Source organism: Acanthochromis polyacanthus, chromosome 20, assembly GCF_021347895.1.
Source record: "Acanthochromis polyacanthus isolate Apoly-LR-REF ecotype Palm Island chromosome 20, KAUST_Apoly_ChrSc, whole genome shotgun sequence".
Lineage (NCBI taxonomy): Eukaryota > Metazoa > Chordata > Actinopteri > Pomacentridae > Acanthochromis > Acanthochromis polyacanthus.
The window spans coordinates 17,435,774-17,457,816 of record NC_067132.1 but is presented as its reverse complement, the minus strand read 5'-3'; the positions used below and the strand labels follow the sequence as shown (position 1 = coordinate 17,457,816).

At 41.1% G+C, this 22,043-nt stretch overlaps 2 protein-coding genes across 5 annotated transcripts in view; both read right to left on the bottom strand.

Moving 5' to 3' along the window:
• Positions 1-161: 161 nt before the first annotated feature.
• On the bottom strand, positions 162-7,520 carry cd226 (CD226 molecule). 2 transcript variants are annotated; one of them, XM_022207378.2, is made up of 6 exons: positions 7,066-7,520; positions 6,019-6,342; positions 5,442-5,822; positions 4,641-4,743; positions 2,081-2,135; positions 162-448 (listed from the first exon to the last, which is right to left on the bottom strand). In XM_022207378.2, exons 1-6 carry the CDS (start codon positions 7,127-7,129, stop codon positions 422-424), a joined length of 954 nt encoding a protein of 317 aa, XP_022063070.1. In that variant the 5' UTR covers positions 7,130-7,520; the 3' UTR covers positions 162-421. The 2 variants fall into 2 exon arrangements, with proteins under 2 accessions (XP_022063070.1, XP_022063069.1); XM_022207377.2 differs by lacking the exon at positions 162-448 and adding an exon at positions 455-1,484.
• A 127-nt stretch (positions 7,521-7,647) lies between these two features.
• Positions 7,648-22,043, bottom strand: part of rttn (rotatin) — a 33,940-nt gene continuing 19,544 nt past the window's right edge. For 2 of the 3 annotated variants that reach the window (XM_051940436.1, XM_051940437.1), the window contains exons 29-49: positions 21,209-21,337; positions 20,905-21,015; positions 20,181-20,339; positions 19,661-19,738; positions 18,806-19,019; positions 18,528-18,640; positions 18,356-18,443; positions 17,794-17,995; positions 17,297-17,387; positions 16,834-16,984; positions 16,439-16,576; positions 15,472-15,674; positions 15,134-15,239; positions 14,773-14,870; positions 14,439-14,516; positions 13,816-13,942; positions 10,488-10,681; positions 9,793-10,060; positions 8,212-8,315; positions 7,908-7,977; positions 7,648-7,815 (exon numbers count right to left, since the gene is read on the bottom strand). In XM_051940436.1, coding sequence (XP_051796396.1) covers positions 7,736-7,815; positions 7,908-7,977; positions 8,212-8,315; positions 9,793-10,060; positions 10,488-10,681; positions 13,816-13,942; positions 14,439-14,516; positions 14,773-14,870; positions 15,134-15,239; positions 15,472-15,674; positions 16,439-16,576; positions 16,834-16,984; positions 17,297-17,387; positions 17,794-17,995; positions 18,356-18,443; positions 18,528-18,640; positions 18,806-19,019; positions 19,661-19,738; positions 20,181-20,339; positions 20,905-21,015; positions 21,209-21,337 — 2,802 coding nt within the window. In that variant the 3' untranslated portion in view covers positions 7,648-7,735. The remainder of the gene's footprint in view (positions 7,816-7,907; positions 7,978-8,211; positions 8,316-9,792; positions 10,061-10,487; positions 10,682-13,815; positions 13,943-14,438; positions 14,517-14,772; positions 14,871-15,133; positions 15,240-15,471; positions 15,675-16,438; positions 16,577-16,833; positions 16,985-17,296; positions 17,388-17,793; positions 17,996-18,355; positions 18,444-18,527; positions 18,641-18,805; positions 19,020-19,660; positions 19,739-20,180; positions 20,340-20,904; positions 21,016-21,208; positions 21,338-22,043) is intronic. The other variant, XM_022207376.2, reaches the window with a different exon arrangement.

Sequence of the window (22,043 nt, the reverse complement as noted above, 5' to 3'; positions counted from 1 at the left end):
CCCAAAACATAAATATATTTCAAAGAATTTAAGAGGGTACTCAGCCACAGTGACTCATTTGACAGTAAATTGGAACCTAAAGTTCGCTTTCACTCTGTAGTGATTCTTTCCAGTTAGTTTCCTTTTTGACACACTCCCACACCACAGGAAACTCAACGAGGTAGAGGAGATGATACTTTGTTTTATTTGAATCACACAGAGTCATTTACAGTCACGCACATCAGTTTCAGTATTGCCGGTCACACACACAGGATCACAAGTGTCGTCACAGTCACATGTACCATTCTTCTACTGTTTCAGCGCGATGAGAGGAATGAAGGCAAAAACTTGTGATTCCGAATTATATTGTCCCTTTATGTCCCACACATTTCTACCATGTCCACATTTGTCTTGTTTCCTAGCGGAATAGCCCGCATATCCATTACTGCCTCTGCCACTGCCTCCATTTCTATGGAGATAAATGAATCAGATTACACAAAGAGCACACAGCTTAATAGTACCAGAGTACAATAAACCTTAAATATTGATTTTACAAAGGAAAGCTTAAAAAAATGTAAAAACAACTTGGAAAACTTTTGACAGCTTATCATAAAAATGACTTTCACATTTTACAGAGTAAAAAAAAAAACCCGAACCCAAACACTCATCAATAAACAACAGACAGACAAAGTAAAAGGAGCTATGAACGAAAGCACAGGATTAGCTAATTAGAGTTTAGCTTTCATACTAGGAGCGCGCTGTAACTAGAATGCAGCCATCCTAGACAGAGAGCCCGAAGGGGAAAGCGACAGTCTCAAGTGACGGTGCGGTGTTGAGTGACTGCTTTTCTTTTCCGTTAGATGATTAGACACCATTGTCAGGCTTTGAATGGAAACCAGGAGGGATGAAAGTAAAAAGAGGGCAATTACACAGGCCTTTGTCAATCGTTTTACTCAGGGGTTAGACAAGTGAAAAGAATGATTATACAGGCTTTTGTGTGCTCCTCGGCGTGCTGGTTACTGTCAAATATTGTTTTCCCCAAATCAAATATTTCGTCAACAGTAATTATGAAGTACATACTACATTTAATTAGTGGGAGCGAGGCCGGGTCCAAACAACCCTGTCAGCTTTGTGACTCCTAGATGAGCACCAGCTTGTTAACTAATTTCCGACCTCAGCAGCAATATTAATCAGTGTCAGCGTGATCCCTGCATCCAATTACAAAAACTCAAATAAATGATCGCAGTCTGTCAATATTATATGTCTATTTCTGCTCAGATGAAAACCGATGTGCTTTGTGTTTGGGAAGCTGAGGGCACACTGAGAGGAGTGACATAAAAAGCACCTATATACATCAAATTTATATATGTTCATTTATCATGGGGACGACGTTGCGTTTGGAATGATCGTGCGGTCTGTAGGTTGGCATAGACCGGGCAGTGTCTGATCTGTCTGGACTTCTTTGTAATCCTGGGACACACGTGGATGTTCTCATAGAAGTTTGGCTGTGAGGGTGAGGGAAATGTTAATAAACTGTTAAGCTGTTAGACAGAGACATGATAGATGATAATGCATTGACTGACAGTGCAGCAGTTCGGCAGAATGTAATAAAATGCCCATCTAAAGCTAAAATACATCACACAGCTTCTGTTACATCATGAATGCAGCAATAAATACTATTCACTATTAAAAGAAATACATCAAAATTAGCTATAAGAATGCCAACAGTATAATTTCAGTAATGTAGAAAAAAATACCTACACAATGCTATACAAGCTATAAAGATTAAAGATAAAAAAAGAAAACACGAACTAACAATATTACATTTTTAACCATTTGATGAATTTTGAGAAGCTGCTGGTCTCCCTTATTCAAACTTTACTGCACTCTTGGTCCTTGTGAAGCAGCATTAGTTAAGCCAGCAAGCTTAAATTAAAACAGATCAAGTTAAATGACGATGGGATGAGTTGTATCAAGAAGGTTAATTGTGAAGCCTAATAGCTTTGTAGTTAAGTGCATGCCTGATGAGCAGGTAAGGAAGTGCCCTAAAAGCGTCAAGCGTCAAGGCAAGGGTGGATAAAATGAAGAAAGAAACACCTACCTGTCTCTGAGACGGGTGCAGTTTGACTCTGTACTCCTCTCTCCTGTTCTTCTTTCTGTGGTGATTGTCACACATAAGTAACCAAATAACACCAGAATTTTCATCAGTACAGAGTTGAAGAGAAGTTGTTTCTTGGTGCGGTAAGCTTCCGCGCCAGCTGGGAATCGAAGCAAAGACTCCCTACGTAAAGACAATCACGCCCAAACAACTTACCTGTTGGGTTCTACCATTAAGAAAAAGTTTTAATTTCGCAAATATCCGATGTAAATTCCTAATTCAGTAATGCTGTTTTCTTATTACCACATTTCTTCCAAATGGTAGAAAATAGGGGCACATCTGATGCCATTGTAGCTCTAGAAATGGAAAATTCAGTCACTTTACCACCTTCATCGAGACTTAAAGGGGAACTTCAGTTTTTTTCAACCTGGGGTCTGTTTCCATATGTAATTTCATACATGTGAGTGATGGAGAAATGAATTTTCGACATAGCTCCAGTATTTAGCCAGGCAGGCAGCTTAGCAGCTCGGCTAGCAGCTCGGCTAGCGAAAAGTATGGGGCAGCTGGCCCCCTGCGTCAAAGTCTGCCCTAACGTGCTTTTGCCCCACACTGACCGGTTTTGGCGCGAGCTATCGCGCGATTTCGGAACGAGATTTGGTTTCTTGCGTCCTGAGATTTGGATACAGACCACAACAAAGAGCGATCGCCAGGTAATGTGGAGGTTTTCGTTCACTTCTCATCTCTAGTATGTTGTGGGACACTCATTGAGACTTACTGAGCCGGTCAGTGTGGGTCAAAAGCACGTTAGGGCGGACTTTGACGCGGGGGGCCAGCTGCTCCATACTTTTCGCTAGCCGAGCTGCTAGCTGAGCTGCTAAGCTGCCTGCCTGGCTAAATACTGGAGCTATGTCGAAAATTCATTTCTCCATCACTCACATGTATGAAATTACATATGGAAACAGACCCCAGGTTGAAAAAAACCGAAGTTCCGCTTTAAATACTTCAACAACTGTTAGATGGATTGCCATGGTAGTCTGTACAGATATGTATCATGGTCTTTAAAAGATTAATCCAACTGACTTTGACTGATCCTCCAACTTAATGCAACACTGTGACTTATGTCCTAAAAGGCTCAGAATAAAGCACTTGTTTATACGACCAGTGAAGCAGTTAGGATGCAGACTGCTTCTAGGTAAATGTGGGTAAAAAAAACATTCTGGTCTTAATACAGAAGATGACTGAGTGGAAAGGTCTCTGGGTGTGAGAAAAACATTTCTGCTGAAAGCGGATGCTGTATAGTTCAGAGATGGTGATGAGTTTACACTTGTTATTTTTGAAGCTGTGAGCACAACTATGTCTGGTGTCTTTTGCTTCGTTCTATTACTGTTCCGTAAAATTGTTTTAATGCAACTCCTGGTACTCAAAAAGTCCAAAACAGTCTTTAAAAAAGCTTTTGGTGAGTTAGCAGCTTACCGTGGCTTCTACAGAAGTTCCCCACAAGCTCATTATTTTTTTTATGTTCACTACCTTAACAGTAATATTCAAACTTTTAGGTAAAGTTGTAATGCCAGGCTCATTTCTCTACTGTTAAATGTATACGAAAAATGGCAAGTTTACTTGACCTCATTCCTACAAACTATTTCATAACAGAAATCAGTCTCACCATTGCTGTATCATCAGTAAATTTACTCATTTGTACATTGAAATACAGTCACTGGTGATGAAAAATTGAAAACAAAAACCTGTTGTTGATTTTGACAACCTGTATTCTTCGCAGTAAAAAGAGACTGATGGAAATCTAGCTGCAAACATTAGCTATAAAGCCTTGTGGATATAATTGTATCAAAGGCTGAAGTGCAGTCTGCAAACAGCACCTGAGTGGTTGGGGTAGTCACCTCTAGATGCTGCAAGATGGATTTAACACGGAGATATACAGCATCATTCTCTGGCATTATGTCCGTGTACGCAAACTGATTTGGATCCAGCACAGCGCTGGACAGATGTTTCCACACTACACGCTCAAACACTTTCATTACAACAGATGCTAAGGCATCAGGCCTATAGCCATTTGAATAGCTAATAATGGGCTTCTTAGGCGCTGGAATGATTACTGCAGATTTAAAGCTTGCAGTTACTTTACTCAGTTTTATAGATCCATTTAAAATACCAGTCAAAATAGAAATAAATTTAGCAGAACACCATTCTGAAGTTGCCCAGGATGCAAAATCAGCATTATGGCTGGGAGCAAGTTGGCATGCAGCTCAAAACAAAGCCAGCGCTTCATATTTTTCTTATTTATATACCTGAATTGTCTCAATTGTTCTATACATTTATACTACACATTTTACATTCTCTGAAATGGTGTGCTGTCTTGGCCAGGTCTCCCTTAAGGGATCTCAAGGGACTTCCTGGTAAAATAAATAAATAAAAATAAATAAATATAAAGGTAGTTACTCAATTCTTTGACACTCCAAAGCAAATTATGTCAAATAATAGACCGACACTGCACAGACAAGTTTAATTTTGAAGTTTTCTTTGCTGAAAACATGCCACGGGATCTCACCTGTGCCTCACTGCTACTATGAGGATGGCAATGAGTAGAAAAAGTCCAGCAGCTCCCGCCCCAATGTAAATATACATCATGTATAACGACAGGCTGAATCCACCTGGTTGTAAAAGAGAGAAAAAACACTGTAATGAGGACTACAGCAGCCTGAAAGCTGGTTTTCCAATTAATTTAACAGTACAACAGTATGATTTTTTTTTAGTGTTTGTGGTGAGTGATGCATTTTGTTTCACATTGGTTCACGACAAAAACAGCACCAGTCAAAAGCTTGGACACACCTTCTCATTCAGTGGCTTCTATTAAATTATTTTATACATTGTAGATCAACACTGAAGACACATCAAAACTATTAAAGAATACTAATGGAATTATTTTGTAAACAAAAAAGTGTTAATCTTCAGCATTAATCCACAATGCATAAACTAATACAAGTAAATAAAAAGCATTGAATGTGTGTGTCCAAACTGTTGACTGGTGGTGTATACTGTATATCATCACAATGAAGCACATTCATAGCATGCATGACAAACACCTACAGATTCACACCCATACTCGCACCTCTGTGTTCTGCAGCTTTTTAAAACATGCCACAGGAATCTGTGGTTTTTTGCACATGAGTCAGTTTGTAACTCTAGTGAATATATGAGATTGACATAACAAGAACTGTTTTGATGTATTCATTGTGTGTCATCCATCACTCCGGTCTGTGAGGCACATTTGCATCCATAAATCATTTTTAGTACGAGAAACGATTCATCATCCAGTCAGACAGTTAAATGCATGTGTCTGTTGTTATACCTGGAGCGGTAACAGTGAGCTGCACACTGGTGGTCTTGACGCCTGCATCCGTGTTGAACGTGCAGCGATAGAAACCACTGTCTTCCTGCACCACATCTGTCATGTGAAGACTGACATCCAGGCTGTCGGCGCAGTTCACCTGACCCCTGTCGCTGTAGTCTTCGCCCACCAGGCCCCCTTCCACCTTCTTACACACTCCGATGATGCGCCAGGTCTCGCCATGCAGCATCTTCTCCAAAATGACCTGGGAAACGATACCGCTGTGCTGGTGGTTACATCTGATGGTCAGGTTGTTGTTCTGCTCCGCTACCAGCTCTGTGTCTGCCACGGTCACCTCTTGTGGAGGGGGCTCTGTGCTGGCATCTTCTTCTGGTGGCTCATCTGTAAGCACAGAAAGCAGGAAGACACAGCTCGTCAAAGACAGACAGAAATCACAATGTGTCATAGAAATGATAGAATCGTACTCTGTAAAGTTTCATTCCCAGCGTCAATTCTTTTTTTAGCCACTCAGTGGGGGCAAATTCATCAGAGATGGCTCAGAATTTCCACCTCAGCATTTTTCTGCCACGACATTTACCTAAATCCTCCACCTGAATGTTCCTGGTCCAGGGACCCTGAGGGAAAGTCTGAACAGAGCAGTGGTAAAGGCCGATATCCTGATGAGTGACATTCCTCATGGAAATACTTCCATCCATCGGTGTGGTCCTCAGAAACTCGATTCTCTCTCGGTATTGGTGGGAAAAAGCCACTCCGTACTCTGGATGGAAAACAGCCACTGGATCCTTGTTTGGCACTTTGGTCCAGGACACCATGCTGAGGTTCCCATCCCAGGGGCACAAGCAGTCGAGCACCATCCCCTCCTCCAGTCGAACTGTAACAGCCTCTTTCTGCTGGACGGCAACTGGACGGAAGGATATTGTCTGTTAATATCTCAGTCTTCACACCTGTCATGTGTGATAAGGCATTAATTCATAACCATTCATACTCCAACTAAAAAACAAATCAAGAGTGAATTAAAATTTCAGACAAGGTTTATATTACCGATTATGTCTTAATATTTTCTTTAATAGTTGTGAAACTACAAATGTAGCATTTACACAAAACCGATGTGGCATAAAAGGCTGTTTTTCCTTTAAATCTCCTCTACTTGAAGATTACCAGAGCCTTTCACAGCTCTGAGGCCACCCCTTGGTAACGGTGATTAGGCTAATTTGAGCCAGTACACACAAACACCACTGACAATAGTTGGTGATGAAGCTTCCAAGTTTTCAAAGGCTTTTATCTGAGCTGAATGACAACTGATTTCAAGTCTAGTGAAGCCACTGGGAGAGCTCCAGAACAGCAATGTCTCACAAAACACACAATAACAAGCTTTTCTATCATCTCTATATTCAATTTAAGCAAAAAATTAAATGTGAATTAAAGGATTTTTAGTTTTCTTTCCTGGTAGTGAATCTAACAAGCAATATCCGTTACAGATTTTGGTAGATCGCTCCTTTCAAATTGTCCTGAAAGACGACACCGAACATCTTTCAACACTCGGAGTAAAAACATCACCATTTGACAACATTGCTCATTTAAAGAAAACTACATAAACTTAAAAAAATGTATGCCAACTCCATACCTTTAAGAAAAGGGAGGAAGATGAGTACCACGAAGTACCAGTAGTCCTTTTGTACAGCTTCCATCTTGCCCCACCGAGGGAGAATGAAAGCTGCATTGATGAGACAAGTGGAGAGGCACCCGAGCTGCACTTCCTGCTAGCTCTCGGGTCACACAGAAAACTTGAGCTGCTGAGACACACTTCATGGCAGCCCACTGTTCGCTCATTCCACACAGAGGGGCACTTTATCACCGGGGCTGGGAACGGACGGCAAGCTCAGGACATAATACCGCATGGAGGGATTTCTAATTAAGTTTTCCGGATAGAAACTCAAATCTAAGTTGTTGTTTTTTTTCTGTCACTACAAAACAAATAATTAAATACAGGTTTCCCGTCTTAAATGGAAAGTAATTCAGCATGTTCCAATGACACCTGTTGGGTAAGAGCTTGTGGTTTCCACCAACTAACCAAAGGGGCCATCATGTGAAACAGCTGCTTTACACCATCCTCACCACAATAGCTGTGCTCAAAGCCACAGCGTGAGTCCTGTCGAAAAACATCACTGCTGTCACGAAAACTTCTGCTGAAATGAAACCATCAGCGGACAAGTCCACAACACTTTTAATATACAAATGAAATCATACTTGATAGATATAAAACATGATACACACATATTTAAAAAAGACCTAATTCAGCTATTTAACAGCTTTGAAAGATTTTCGAGGCACTTCAGCAAGTAGACACTTGTGGCTTCCTGCTTCTTCTCTGCGTCTACAATTCAGAAAAAAAGAAACAAATGTGAACAATGGAAAACCACACTTTACAGGACACATGCTGTTCTTTGCTTTCATCAGAATGCCCACCTTTCTTAGAGATGCAATGTGCCGCCTCGATTCTCAGTCGAACAGAGGGACACTTCAAGACAGTCTTGGCCTTTGAACGGAAATTAGAAAAACTGATTAGAGAGGAAAGCATTTTGTTAAAAATTTATAACCAGGAAACACAAACATTGGTCATCTGTACTGTATGCAAGAACAATGAAGCTTTCAAGCAGAGTTAATCTGCTTGTTTTGCAGGCAAGCAGGGAGGATTTCATTTGACATATATCATCAATACAATACAGAACACACAAGAATAATGTGTGCATTTGTGTGTTTGTGTGTGTACCCTCTGGTTGTTGTGGAGCAATGCCCAAAGTGCAGCAGCTCCCATACAGCGGGTTTCCATATCTTTATTTTCCAGACAGCACAGCAACACCTTCATGGCTTTGTCTGAAAGAAATACAAGTACATAATCAGGGACATTCATCAGTTGAACGACAACCAATGATCTGTAGACAGTACGAGCAAAATATCCCTTTTAATTGAAAATTACAAGACTTAAAGTTATCACATTGCTTAAACAAATAGGCACATCTACAGAAAAACTAGGCAATATATTAGCCTAAAAATTGTTCACATGGACAACTCAGTATGATGAGATTTGTAGATGCAAAAACACTGATGAACTGAACACACCAGAACAGTGTTACCACACTGTAATTATCTGGGTTATGTTCAAATACACAGTGACATTAGCTGAAATCTGTGCACACAGTGAGTGTGTTCATATTGCTTAGTTCCTGGAATCTGAATGATTGATTGATATAATGCAATAGATGCACTATGCACTACATATACAGGAAATAATCTGTGTACAGGAAACAAAAAAATACTGCCGCAAGATAAGTTTCCGTGCACCTGGCCTTACAACTCCCACCTACAGATTGCAGTGCACGGTGGGGGGGGACATGATCGGTCTTTCAGTCTCAGCAACTTCCTCTGTTTTTTCAGCGACATGTACTGGTCTTTATTCACATAAACAGAACTTAAATTGGACACATAATGTATATTATGATCAATTCAGTAGCTTCAATTGTCCAAGCCAATGTTAATGGCAATGATTAAATAACTGTTCTAAAATGAAAGTTCCCGCATTAGAGATGAAAATTAGACTGTGTACAATATACCCAACTTATACAATGCATGCTGTGAATACAACATGGACTTCTTCAAATTAACTCCCTGTTTGATTCTAGTTGAGCAGTCAAATATGTCTAAGTTTCTTCATGAGCTAAAAGCAGATATAAGGAGGATTTGTGAGAGCCACTGGGAGGGAACCCCATAATCTGGTTTGAACAACACAATTTAATACAATTACAAGTAGATTAAAAGCAGTGAAAAGCTAGAACTCTGGCTATTCATTCTCAGTGGGTTTTTCCATCTGGCAACCCAGTGACATTACACACAATCACGTGTTTCAATGTTAAAGGATTATTTTGACCTTTTTGTAAATACAAAGGTTTGCCGTTTTCACACATGAATTCCAGATCATGTTTGGAGAAGCAGGTCTGAACACTGTGCAGGGTTCCACTCATGTAGAACTGGAGAACATGTAGACAACAGGAGATAGTCTGCGTCAGACATGTTCTCACTACTGGAAATACTTTGTCTGGTTTAGGCGAAGTGGCGCCTAAGTAGAGCGTGCAGGAGAAGATGCGCATCACGAATTGGACTGAACTTTCACTAGAAATACAGCTAAACACACAGTGCACCGCAAATCTTGTGGTCTGTGAGAACTATAAAGAAACAAATGGGGGAAAGTTTAGCTGCTTAGGAGCTTGACACACTAAACACTGAAAAATTAGTTATTTTACATTAGTTGTATGACATTTCCACATTCTTCAGTTCAATACGTTTCTTTCCATACCATTTGCAATGACATGCGACTTGTTGGCAGGGCAGAAGCAAAGGTTGTGAAGGGTGAGCAGTGCGTGACGCCGGTGTGGTGCCAAGTCTGCTAGCAGTTCCAGGGCTCCGGTCACCCTAAGGATACTCTGCTGGCCATCCTCCGCGCACGAGAGACTGACCAGGAGTTTCAGCCACAGGCCCAGGAGACCACCACCGCCTACAGACGTGGCCTTAACACCAGCCGCTTTGGGCACCGGCACTGACAGGAAAGCTTGAAGGAAATTATTCTGAGAACGACAGGAAATTAAGCAGACAAGGCAGAACTGAAAGCTTTGTCATATAAACAGATCATTAAGTGCTGCTTCTAAGTTGAGAAAATGTTTCCCCTTGGTGAATAGAGCGTAGGTGTGAAGGAGAGATTTTGGACAGGGTAAGTGTGAGAGCAACTTTGTCATTTATAGCCAGTGCTGTATATTTTTTGTTCTCGAACACTCTGCATCTCACTGAGGTTATATTTACTTGACTTGTGAATTAGTTTTTCACAGTCAGTTAAAAATAAACTTTAAAAACTTTTTAATTAGGAAGGAAAAATCTGATGCTCCCCACCCTAAATCATTCATATCTTGCAGAAAAACAGTATCACTCAACTAAGTACTAACATTTTTATTTTTTCCTTGTGTTCCCCACTAAATTATGTACCTAATGTCCTTGTACCTTTTGCAGGAGGCATCTGCAGTCACGGGATATGGCCAGGTTTGCCAAGAGAGAGAAAGCTAGGTTCTGGATGGGGCTGTTGTCTGATGCAAGCCCTGAGGACAGCTTCATGACGGAGTGCATCAGAGAGCTGCTGGAGGAGCCTTTAGATCCCGGTACTACACCAGGGCCATTGCCACAAAGGGAACTGCATGCTGGGAACAGGAAGAAAAACAACCAAAGGCACTTGTTTGATTAAGTGTTTTTTTTTTTAACGTGTAAACAAAAAATTCAAGGTAAACACAGGTTTGAGAAATGTCATATATGAGTCAAGCAACCATCTACATCTCTCACACACCTACAAATACTCATACAGATGGCTGTTCAAAGGAGTAAAATGTATGTTGGTTGGAATACATTAACCTCAGTACTGTAATTACGTAGAGCAGCAGATCATAGTCGAACTTCTGGTTTCAAACAGCCCTCCATTGTAGCCTAACTTTTGCCCTGCGTCCTTAAAGTTTATTTTAAACAATTTTCCACACCAAAGTCTGTAAAGTCTTTGTGGTTGTGGTGTACAAGTCTGCATGCCAAAAATACTGAAATGTGTGACTCGAGTAGCGGCTGCAGAAAGTCTGATCAGTTGCTTCAAGGACATGATGTTGGTTCAGGAAATAAAACCTTAGTTTGAAAATGACAACATCTGTGGGTGTAGGCAGAAAGAATTGTTCTTACAACACATCTATAGCCCACTCATCATAACACCCCAAAACTTGTGGGTTGCAATGTGGGTAATGCAGATTGCAGGCTTTGATGAGAAAGAAGCGCGCATGGAAAAAAGATGGTATTTCCAGTTTGACGGAGTTTTTTTTAAACAAACAGTCTTTTATGAGACTGACATTATTAAATGATAATCTATCAATCATTCGACAAGTGTTCTTCCTGTCGCTGAGGCAACCAATCAAGAGCGACGCAAATTAACATGGTTATGCTGGCATCAGAAACAGAAATTATTTCACCCCTTTCCACTAAGGACAATAGCCAAACCTATCTCTGTGGATTGCTGTGGTAGCCAGCCTAGCAATCTAGCATTGTGATGTGGTAATTGTGCAGGTCTTTCTTCCAAAGAAATGTGCAAACACAGTACTGCATATAGTTTACAATTACTACTTCCAACATCTAAATTGTAGCTTTAATCAAGGTAAATGTTAAGTGTTAACTAACAGTAAACATCCTTTTAACTTGTCTGTTACATACAGTACATACAATATTGTTCTCCTAGCTATTCTCATCCACTTGTAGCTTGAAGAAACGGCCAACACAGAAACACTATTATTCTTGCTGTTGGAACAATTTGCTTCTTTCTGTTTATCTTAAAGCCAGCTAGCTGGCCAGACAGCAGGACCAGTAGCCGCATAAATAACGACCAGCTCGTTGGGCTGCACGGCTGTCTGCCCGCTATACCAAAACATCTCTGCACAGCTGCATGCAGAGCTTGTTTTGATGTGAAAGCTGTCTAGCCAAATGACAAAAATGATGAAGAGCAGTGGAGCTCTTGTACAGAGACAGAATATTATGTATTATTGGGAGAACAATAAAGACTGAACTGCTGCGAGGTACAAACTAATAAACAACAGAAATGCAGTCATAAAACACTGTTCACAATGAGACAGGCTTCAGATCAAGACGTTTCATTGGCTGGATCAGAGAGCTTTAAAAGCACCAAGTTTTTCATGTTTTAACGAGCATTTAATCTTCATTCCTCATGATAGGACTCTGATCATGACAACAACCATGATTCTCTGACTCTGGTAAGGATGAAAATGATTTAGCCTTGGGCTATGACAGCAATTTATTCTTCTACAAGGTCATTCAGAAATGTAAAAACTAACAGATAAAACAAATAAGTGACACAAATAAAACATTTCTGTTTTGCTACTATTCTTACATCAGCATAACTGACATGACTAATTGCTGAAGCTGTAGATTAAATACAAAATACAGAAATTAACTAGCTTAAGTCAGAGTAATGGGAAGACATAGTGTCTGATTGATGTTGCTTTTTAGAGAACATGACAGCTTGTTGGTTATGCTAATCCTAGAATGGTAACATACAGCAACAAGCGTATGCTAATGTCTGCCTGAGGTTATCTCAATACCTGTCAAGAAACCTGGTGTATCACGAAATTGACAAGGGAGGTCTGTTTTATAATGAATCTGTTTCTTTGCTATGACTAAAGCATTCCAACCTCTGCCTCAAACCTGATTAATTATTTTGCAATCATGCAAAATATAGGACAGATCAGTGAAGAAAATCAAGATGTATTTTCATTTGTTTTACTGTGTTGGGGCTGTTACAAAATTATCTGTGGAAAATATGTGTGGCACAGATGAAAACAACAATCTGACTTGAACTAGCAGTACTAACAAAGCTTTGGATGAAGGAGGTAGACTGGAGATGAAAGATTCAGTAGAAATGTAACCGTCTCATGAGACTGAATGGTAGCCTGAGGGTGTATGGTGTAATACTAAGCCTGGCTGCATGCAGCCTGAACACAACCTGCTGTTCAGTTAACCTTTAGGGAAATACTGTGCCTGACTTCACTGATTTCTGGTGCTTCACAGCTTGAGCTTATGGGGGGTCTAAAGCGAGTGAGTTTAGATCAGAGCGTGCACATGCACCCACCGAGGAACCGGTGCCAATCAAACAGAGATACACACACACACACACGCACAGATACGTTCATAAGCGTTGCACATAAAACTTCCTTTTCCTCACTGATGAAACTGATTTCTATTGCACAACTATGCCAGTCACATATGCATGCACCGCACAAACAGATCAAAGGGACCACTAGCTGTTTATCAGAGTGAAATTTCCCTACTGTTTCCACCCTATAAATCTTACCCTTCCTCTACTCAAAAAGTTTTTTTTTTTTTTTTACAAGCCTTTTTGGAGCTCTGATTTCCACATACACGGTTTTCACATTTGCATGTTGGAATACCAATATCTCAGGCAGCACAGAGATGCTCTGTTCTTCTCCACATCAACTCTCACTGGTCTGAAACCGGTTGCCGTACATACAGTGAGACGGCCGTGCAGCCAGATCTCTAGATCCTGACACTGTGCCCATTGTGACTGGCAGGCAAGCAGGCGTTGGTCTTATACAGTGAGACACAATGTTGTTTAGTGGTCACTGGAGAGGACAATGGGACTCTTAGTGCAAAGTGTGTGTGACTCAGTCGGATTGCTAACCACAGACAGGCAACGGGCAGGCACGGGCCAGGCACAATGCCTGCACAAACACATGAACATACAGGCGGACAAAACAGACACACTCATACAGACCTGTTGTGCAGTTGGCCGTATAGACACACAGCAGCTCCAGCACTGCCTCCATAGTGGGGTTGTCCAGTAGGAGCCAAGGCCAAAGAGCATAGAGTGCCAGTGTTAGGCGAGCATCTGTAGCCACCACCTACACACACAAATACAAATAGATTATACTCGCACACACACTCTCAAAACATGCACTTGCGTAGAAAAAGACACACACACAGACTTGTACAGGACTGCACACTTGGGAATAACATACATTAGAGATGACCTGATTTATACGACAGCGCCCACACAGACGGCAGTAATCAACATAAAATGCCTCAGTATTGACTTAAGTGTGCAGGAAAACATACGGGGAGGGGAATAATGGCAGGGTAAACACCGCAGCAGAGCCTTCCTGGCTTTTTAGTCCGAGGTAACCACCAGTGACTGAAGGGCCACTTAGAAAATGAAAACCAGCTAATATGCTCCATAAGTAATGCCATTACAGGGTTTAAGAAGCTAAACTTGCTGAGATGTTAGCAGGGCCATGCACATTTAGACGAATCTCATTTACAGGCACAGCACTGGTACTCCGAGGTTCCATTAAAAACCAATTAGCAGTGGGGAATTAAAAGGCAGGCACAGAGGCTCACTTTGCATTCATCGTTGCAGTAAAGAGCACTCCGCAGGATCTCCACAGTCATCTTGACTTCCTTTAAATAGCCCTCTTCCTGATAATAAGGAAAAACAAAACAAAGACCAATATGTTTAATTGCCCCAAGTTAAAAACAGCCTTTACTGCACACATTCAAAAAAAACTTGTCAAGAACAGCAAGCACCCTTTCTGCTGAGAACGACAGCACATATTCATAATATTTATCCAAAAACTCATTCACGTTGAATTTAGTTTGTTATTCTATCCAAAGGGAAAAAAACAGGCAGCAGAGAAATGCTGAGATTGGAAATTTCCAGCCAGCCTTTGCTCACCTTCTTGCGGTGAGAAGCTTTGCCGGGTCGGACTGACTCCAGTTGGAGCTGGGACTGAGTTTGTTTCATTTGCTCCACACAGCTGTCAATTAACCCAGCTAAAATACAAGACAGTCAGAGGTTTAAACTAGGGAGAAATGACACAGAAATTGCTTTGTCTACTTAACATTACTGAACCAATTAACAAAAATAACTCTCAACGATGGAGGTCTGGTTGAAAGATGAATTTTAGGTATTTTCCAGAAGAGACACATAAAGGAATGGGGTTTAGAAATGCAGGTTAACAAAAAGACATCAGCCCACATGCCAAAAGCAGATGGCAGGTGACAGTCTAACTCTACGATGAGGTTTAGAGAATTACCTTTGGCTGCATAATTTTGAGCTGTGGGACTGCAGGCTAGCAGTGTCATCAGAGCTCTAGCTGTTAGCTTCTTTAAAGGGTCCTGAAAGGTTCTCTTCTCAAAACTCTGACATCAACAGTTAAAGAGGAACACATGATTATTCCACAAAGATTTACACAAAGATGGCAAACATTTTCAATTCTTTGGAACTATGACCACGAGCATACACAGTATAGATTACAAATATCTAACTACATTTTATCAATAACATTTCCCACTGAGTACCAATGATCCTGGGATTAACAGCACCTCGGAGGGCCTCGGAGAGACTTTTATAATCTGCCACCCATCCACGTACCTGCAGTAACAGTTCACACAGCTCGCTGGCTGAGGGACCATTTAGGATGTCTGACAGGTGAGTGGCATGTTCAGAGTTTGTGGTTGTGACCCCTTCTCTGTGGGCCTTTGTCTCCTCTGTGAAAACTGCACTGAGAAACTGCAGAGCCACTGTGTGGAGAACAGGGTCTGCAAACTTCTCATTCACACACACTGCTAATGTTCCTGAAAACATAGACGAAAATTTTTTTTAAAAAGCGAGTGAAGAGCTTTCTTTTAATGAATGATACTGAAAAACACACTGAATCACAGGGGGATAAAATGGCAAATCCATTGTTTAAACCTCCTGACAGGTAGATATTTGTCCGTGACTGAGGCGGTATGCACTGGTGGAGAACACACTAATCATTTGAATGTGTATGCAGACACCCAGATGTACCCGCACACAAAAAATACACGCACAAAGGCTCAGCATTCATCTTCGACTGGACTCATCAGACTTCCCCGCTGCGTCATTAATCACACAGGAAGATGAGTAGGAGGAGTAGAGGTAGTATAAGGACAGGATGCAATTACCCTATCCTAGCATCTGTTCAGAAAAGTTAATACAAACAGTAATGATGAAACAGGCGTGTTAAAATGCTAGAATTTCTTTTTTCTGTACCAGAATTAAGGCTGCACAATTATACCTAAAATGTTAATCCTGATTATTTAGTCAGTTACTGCAATCAGCATAATTACCCTAATCATGATTATCAGTCTTTTATGATGTAAGGCCTCATTTCAGCAAGTAAGATGTTGTCTCTTATACCTCATTGGGCTATATAATTAAATGCAATACATAAGTGTCATGAAAAAAGACAATAATACACTAATGTGAAATGTGAGCTATCCATAAAATATGATCATACAGCTGATGATCACACAACTAAACCAGAATAATTACTTTTGTCACTCTTATTCACTCGCAGCACAGAGCGTCCGTGTACCTGCAAATGTCCGCCAGCGTCTTCCCAATGCAGCAGAGACAGATGGGTGCGCTGCTGAACTGTCCCTCTTCACCAGAGTAGCCAGGAGCATAAACACGTCTGCCCAGCACACACAAACCACGTCCCGGGTACCTGCATCTGAGGAGGGAAACAGTGAGTCAGATTTTATGACATGAGGCAGCCACAAAGCCACACACTGATCGCACTGTAGGGAATACTGCAGAAAGAGAGGGACAAAGGTCTCAGCAGGACTAGCGTTTTGGGGTTTTTCTAAACAATCAGCAAAAATGACACGCTATACTACAGCCCATACCAAGTGTGGAAAACATTACTTATATATTGCATTAACACTAACTTCTTTTCACCAAACTTTAAATTTAACATAAAGTTCTGACCTAATCCTTTAGTATCCAGCATGAGCACAGCCACAAGAGTAGACAACAGCTGTTTCAGGAAGTCCATCTGGCCAATCGGGTCCATGCATGACGTGACACATGACTGCAGCAGTTTGCAGAAGCTGGACAGGAACTGAAGCGTGGTGACTAACTAGATAGATGCAAAAACAAACAATGATATAACCACAGCGCAGGCAAATAACACGCATTGAGCAGTTATGGGTAGAAGAAATGACTTCGAATACAAAAAATAAGTAACAAAGCTTCAAAAATAATGCCATGCTTTGAGTATAAGCTTGTTAAATATTCCACCCACACTGAAATCTGAAGGTGGCCTTAGATAACCCAGTGCGGCACTGAAACTGGCAATGTACTGTACCAGCCCACATTTTCTGTGGCAACTCATCATAATAACAAAAAAGAAAAAAAAATCCTCAGAACTGTCTATCACAGTGTTCCTCACCTGACTCTTGATGTCTTCTCTCTCTCCTGGAAGGACGGTGGGTGTCTTCATTTCAGTCAGACATTTCTCGATGGGCCCAATATCCACCAGACTGAAAAAGAAAATACACAGGATAGAGAAAGTGTGAGCTTCCAGGGAACTAGCTACAGGGGGTTTAGGCTACAATTAACATTAATTCTCCACAGAATAAAAAAATGTACACATTTATTTATATAATGTTTAGTTGTTATAAATAACGATGAAAATATGACGCTGGGGCTCAAAGCACTGATTTCATGAATTCCCTCCCATCATAAACGGATATTTTTACTGAAAACTGAAACAATTAATTGGCCAGTATGACTAAAAACCACTGTTTTTCTCCTAAACAAGTATTTTTCCAACCAAATTAACATTAAACATTTAAAAAACTGGATTTAATATAACAATTTCTAGCTTCATTCATGAATATACATTAAATGGGGAGGAGGAGGTGTGGCGTTTGTGTGTCGTCTTACCTGGCGAGAACCTTGAGGAGCTGGTGATGTTGGATGGCAGTCAGGGTGAAATCTGGCAAGATGGCCAGCAGGTTGGTCAGCAGGCCACAGTGGGCTGTCAGGAGGTCAGGAGTTACCATGACAACAGGTTCCACGGCTGAGGGCTCGGCCTGTCGGGAGTCCTGCGAGGTAACTGAGTTGCTTGTGTCTGTATCACTCTGGCCTGTGAGACACATCAATAGACAGTTAATAGAGATGCTCCCGAATGCCTCACACACTGTGTGAATCACATCTCTGTCTGTGACAACGATCCTCTGACCACATAATCAAAAGCGTCAAACCAAGGTAAAAAAACAGAGAACAGTGTTCTGCTCTCTGGATTGTATATTTAAGACGGTAAGATAAATACACAAATGTCGGGAATGGTTTTAGTTTACAATTATCGTTGACCACATTAAGGTTTCTCCAAAGGAAAATAATGTGAAGGTTTATGTGGCATGAAAAGCTAAACAAGCAGTAGGACAATTACTGTGAATGCACATATGCACACACTTGTACACCCAGACATTTCTCTGTGCAGTACCTTGAGCCATCAGTCTGCTGGTAGGAGTATCCTCTGTGATGCTCAGTGGGGAGGCGGCCTTAGGGGTGTGTGGTCCTGAACCTCTTGTCTGCAATGGACAACAAGAAGATGTGAGGATCGATTTGACATAATGCAGCTGCTGATTTGTAGGTCTGTGTATATCAGAATGTACTGGAGCGTTGCTGATCACAGTGCTGGAGGTGGAGAGGGAACTGGAGGGTCTGCTAGAGTTGACGGTAGGTGCTGGTGGGTCACATCTCCAAATCCACAGAGAATTCTCAGAATCTAAAAGCATACACACAAAAGGAAACTTTAAACCACACTAACAAAATTGTAAAAAAAAAAAAAACTCACTGTAACTGTGCACTGTTTACAAGATCATAGCTATACAGGATTTCTCTTTCTGTGCCCCACCATGAAGGCGGTAATTATAAAAGAATAAGAGCTAACCCGCTGTGGAACTCTCTGGAGGACTGGGGCCAATGCTGGCGCCAACATGAGGTTGGAGGTGGAAAGTGTACCGGCCACAGTAACAAGTGGAGGCAGATAGAGCCACATGCTGGAAATACTGGCAGTGGTAAAGCAGAGCCTGTAGCGCTGGGAGACCCACCAGAGATACGCCAGACAACTCATCATGGACGCATGGATGCTGAAAGAGGAGACACTGAATTTGGAACAGATGCAGAGAAATGTGTAAACATCCTATTTTGATTATGAAATTATTAATAAAGAGGTGAAAAAGTAAAAAACAGAGACAGGTTAAGGGTATTTGTTGTGGTGCTGATATAAAACATCATTTCATTCATTTTACAAATGTCATTTCATATCTACAGAATGACATTTTGGGTTTGTTGCACTTCTTCTATTTTTTTTTCCAAAAGTTCCCATCCAGCTAGTCGAAAATTCAGTCATTATTATTGCATTCTTAAAGTGGCAAGTTTTCTATTTTGCATTTTTGTCAACATTAGATTTGTTTAAAAAAAACAAACAAGTCCTGAATTTATTAAAGTTTCAAATCTTTTTTGACTTCTGACATACAGCGTTCTCATGAGTAATGCATTCTAAATCAAGACGCTTTCTGTGTTGTGACAGAGATTTAAATGGAATCATTTTGGATGTGAAAGCTAAATATCTACGTCGGTTCTAGTCTCTGGTCTTTACCCTGCAGGGCACAGCAAGAGAAGACAGGGGGGTTAGGTATAGAAATGAAGGAAAGAGAGGGTATATTAACAGGGAAAACTGAAAGAAAGAGAAAACAGTTCATGGTCTATTAAAGCCTTTTAACTGGCTGGCAGATCTGCTGACCTGCCAGTGAGAGTCCTTGGCCTCTTCTGCGTTGGCAGGCATGGGCATCACCAGCAAGTTCTGCAGGATAAATGCAGCCTGGACACACACACCAAAAAAAAAACAAAAGACAGAGAGACACACACACACACACGGGGTCAAGCTAGACTGCATCAGCAACAGTGCCATCTGCCTGTGTTTGGCCGGTAATACATAGAAGTCCAGTTTCGTTTTCTGACCACTGCAAAGGTAGAAGTGAGAGTTGCCCTGCTTTCACTCTCTAATACTGGTGTGAATAGTGTCAAAACTGAAAAAGAATTTAGTGACAAAGCAACACCTGTGCATACTGACTTTTGACAATTTGAAATACATAGCTTTTGTTGAACTCCTCTGGAATAATGGAAATAAACATTCTCATGTTCTATATCTTAGTCCAGGAATTCTCAGAGTAAGTTCTTATTTCCTGTATAGCCATAGGAATAAACATGTTTCTGGGCTGTAGGAGACAATTGTAGATAAGAGAGCAGTTCAAACATTGTACCTCTCTGCAGACCATGCTACTCTCCTGTTGATCCAGTAGGATGTTGAGCAACATGCCCCAAAGACCTCCGCTGATGTTCTGGCAGCTGGCACACAGCGCCTGACACCCGCTGGGCTTCGAGGACAGAGCTGCACCTAAACCTAAGCTGGCAAACCTCACCTGGCGTGAGAGGAGATACATGCATTTGGATCAATGTTTGAGAGACGGGATAGAAAAAGGAAGGGAAACAAAGAGGACAAAAAGCTCTAAGAAGCACGGACATATCTGCATCTTCAACCAGCATGCTTATGTTATAGGACATCCATCTATAGTTACGTTCAGTAATATTCAAGTTTGGCCATGCTGGTTATTCATAATACTAGATTAGCATTTAAACTGATGATGGCAAAGACAGAAGCTTCCTTGTCAAGGGAGCTTCTTAGACTGACTTGTGTGGAAATTTATTTTTGGAGCCAGAGATTTGAAATGACTAGCTGTCATGTACTCCTTTCTGTCTGCGACTTCTTGTGCAACTGTTATGGGTTTCATTTTGTCCCAAAAGCCAACATCTGACACTTCATTTTATGCTGGAAAGACTTTATAAAGTGAAGCTGTAGCATGAATAGAAAACTCCTGCATATTTAGGACTGCACTGTCTCATGCTGCATAAGTTTGTGGAAGTGTAAGTACGAATTTAGCATTTTGTATAAATTCAAGCGAATTAGCAGCAAGAGATGATCTTTACCTCTTGATCTCGGTCCACCCATAGCGGGATGAGCCAGGCCAAACCCAGCTGAGAAGCACTAGCCTCCTCAGTAGCTGACTCATTCCCCAAAGACCACTGAGAAATCAAGTCCTTGTGCAGGAAAAAAAAACAACAGATTTTTGTTTATTTCCAACATGTTTAATACTGCATCACATTCTATTTACTATCAAAAGAATAGATTCTCATAAATTAAATCCAGTTACTGCAAAAGAGGCATGAACAAGTCTGTAAATCTAACCAAACATTCTCAGGGCCTTTAAATCAGTTAAAGCACATTACTTGCCTTGTTCTTGTTTACGGTCATCATCTCATGGGACAGGTGAAGCAAGCAGATGATGGCATTTTTGGTTACACCTTTTCCCATGAAAGACAAGGAGTTGCCTCCCCATTCAACATAAAACGAGGAGATCACCTGTGTAAATGGCAGAAGTTATACTGGACATACTGCATAACAGAATGCTACAATATATCATGCAATCAGAATGTATCCTATTATGAATTTCACATCATACAAAGACAGCTGAAGCTGAAGCGCAGAAGTACTTGAGATTTTCATTTGCGTAAGTAGCTGTTGTCACATGTTGCTGTGTATGTTACCTAAATATAAAAAACAAAGTCAATTCACGAAACAAGGAATACTCATTTCTGAATTGACTACATGCTTGTCATTCAACCCCCTGCATCCAAGTTAAACTCGAATACAGCTGAGACTAATTATTTTTTTCTTTGGTGTGCTATCAGGATGTGAGACTGAACAGAAGCACAGGTGAAGCCAGAGGAGCCCAAGGCCTGCTGAGCTTTTGAGCCCTGTATTGCCAGGAGTGTCAAGTGTGAGGCGGGTCAGAGAGTTTAAAGGGCTAGGGTGAAAGAGCTAGGGATCTGATCGTTAGCTGGTACATGAAAGTAGTCACCAGAAATCCTGACTGAAAAGGAGATTAACCTTCAGTCCTCATTTGACGTTAAATTATGTCAATGAAAGCTGCTCAATCAAACAAACAATGAGCAGACATATGCGTTGAATAAACAGGACAGCCTATTCCACAAGGGTCTTCATTCCCAAGCAAAAATAACAGTTTGGACACCTCTGTGCTGATGCTGTGCAAGCTGGTCTACACCGT

What these genes read in the sequence shown, in the direction of transcription:
- cd226 (XM_022207377.2), bottom strand. Translation starts at nt 7,129, where the DNA reads ATGGAAGCTGTACAAAAGGACTACTGGTACTTCGTGGTACTCATCTTC. An exon ending in CTTCCTCCCTTTTCTTAAAG is followed by an intron (nt 6,343 to 7,065) that starts GTATGGAGTTGG and finishes CCTTCCGTCCAG; the next exon opens with TTGCCGTCCAGCAGAAAGAG. An exon ending in ATAGTAGCAGTGAGGCACAG is followed by an intron (nt 2,136 to 4,640) that starts GTGAGATCCCGT and finishes CAATCACCACAG; the next exon opens with AAAGAAGAACAGGAGAGAGG.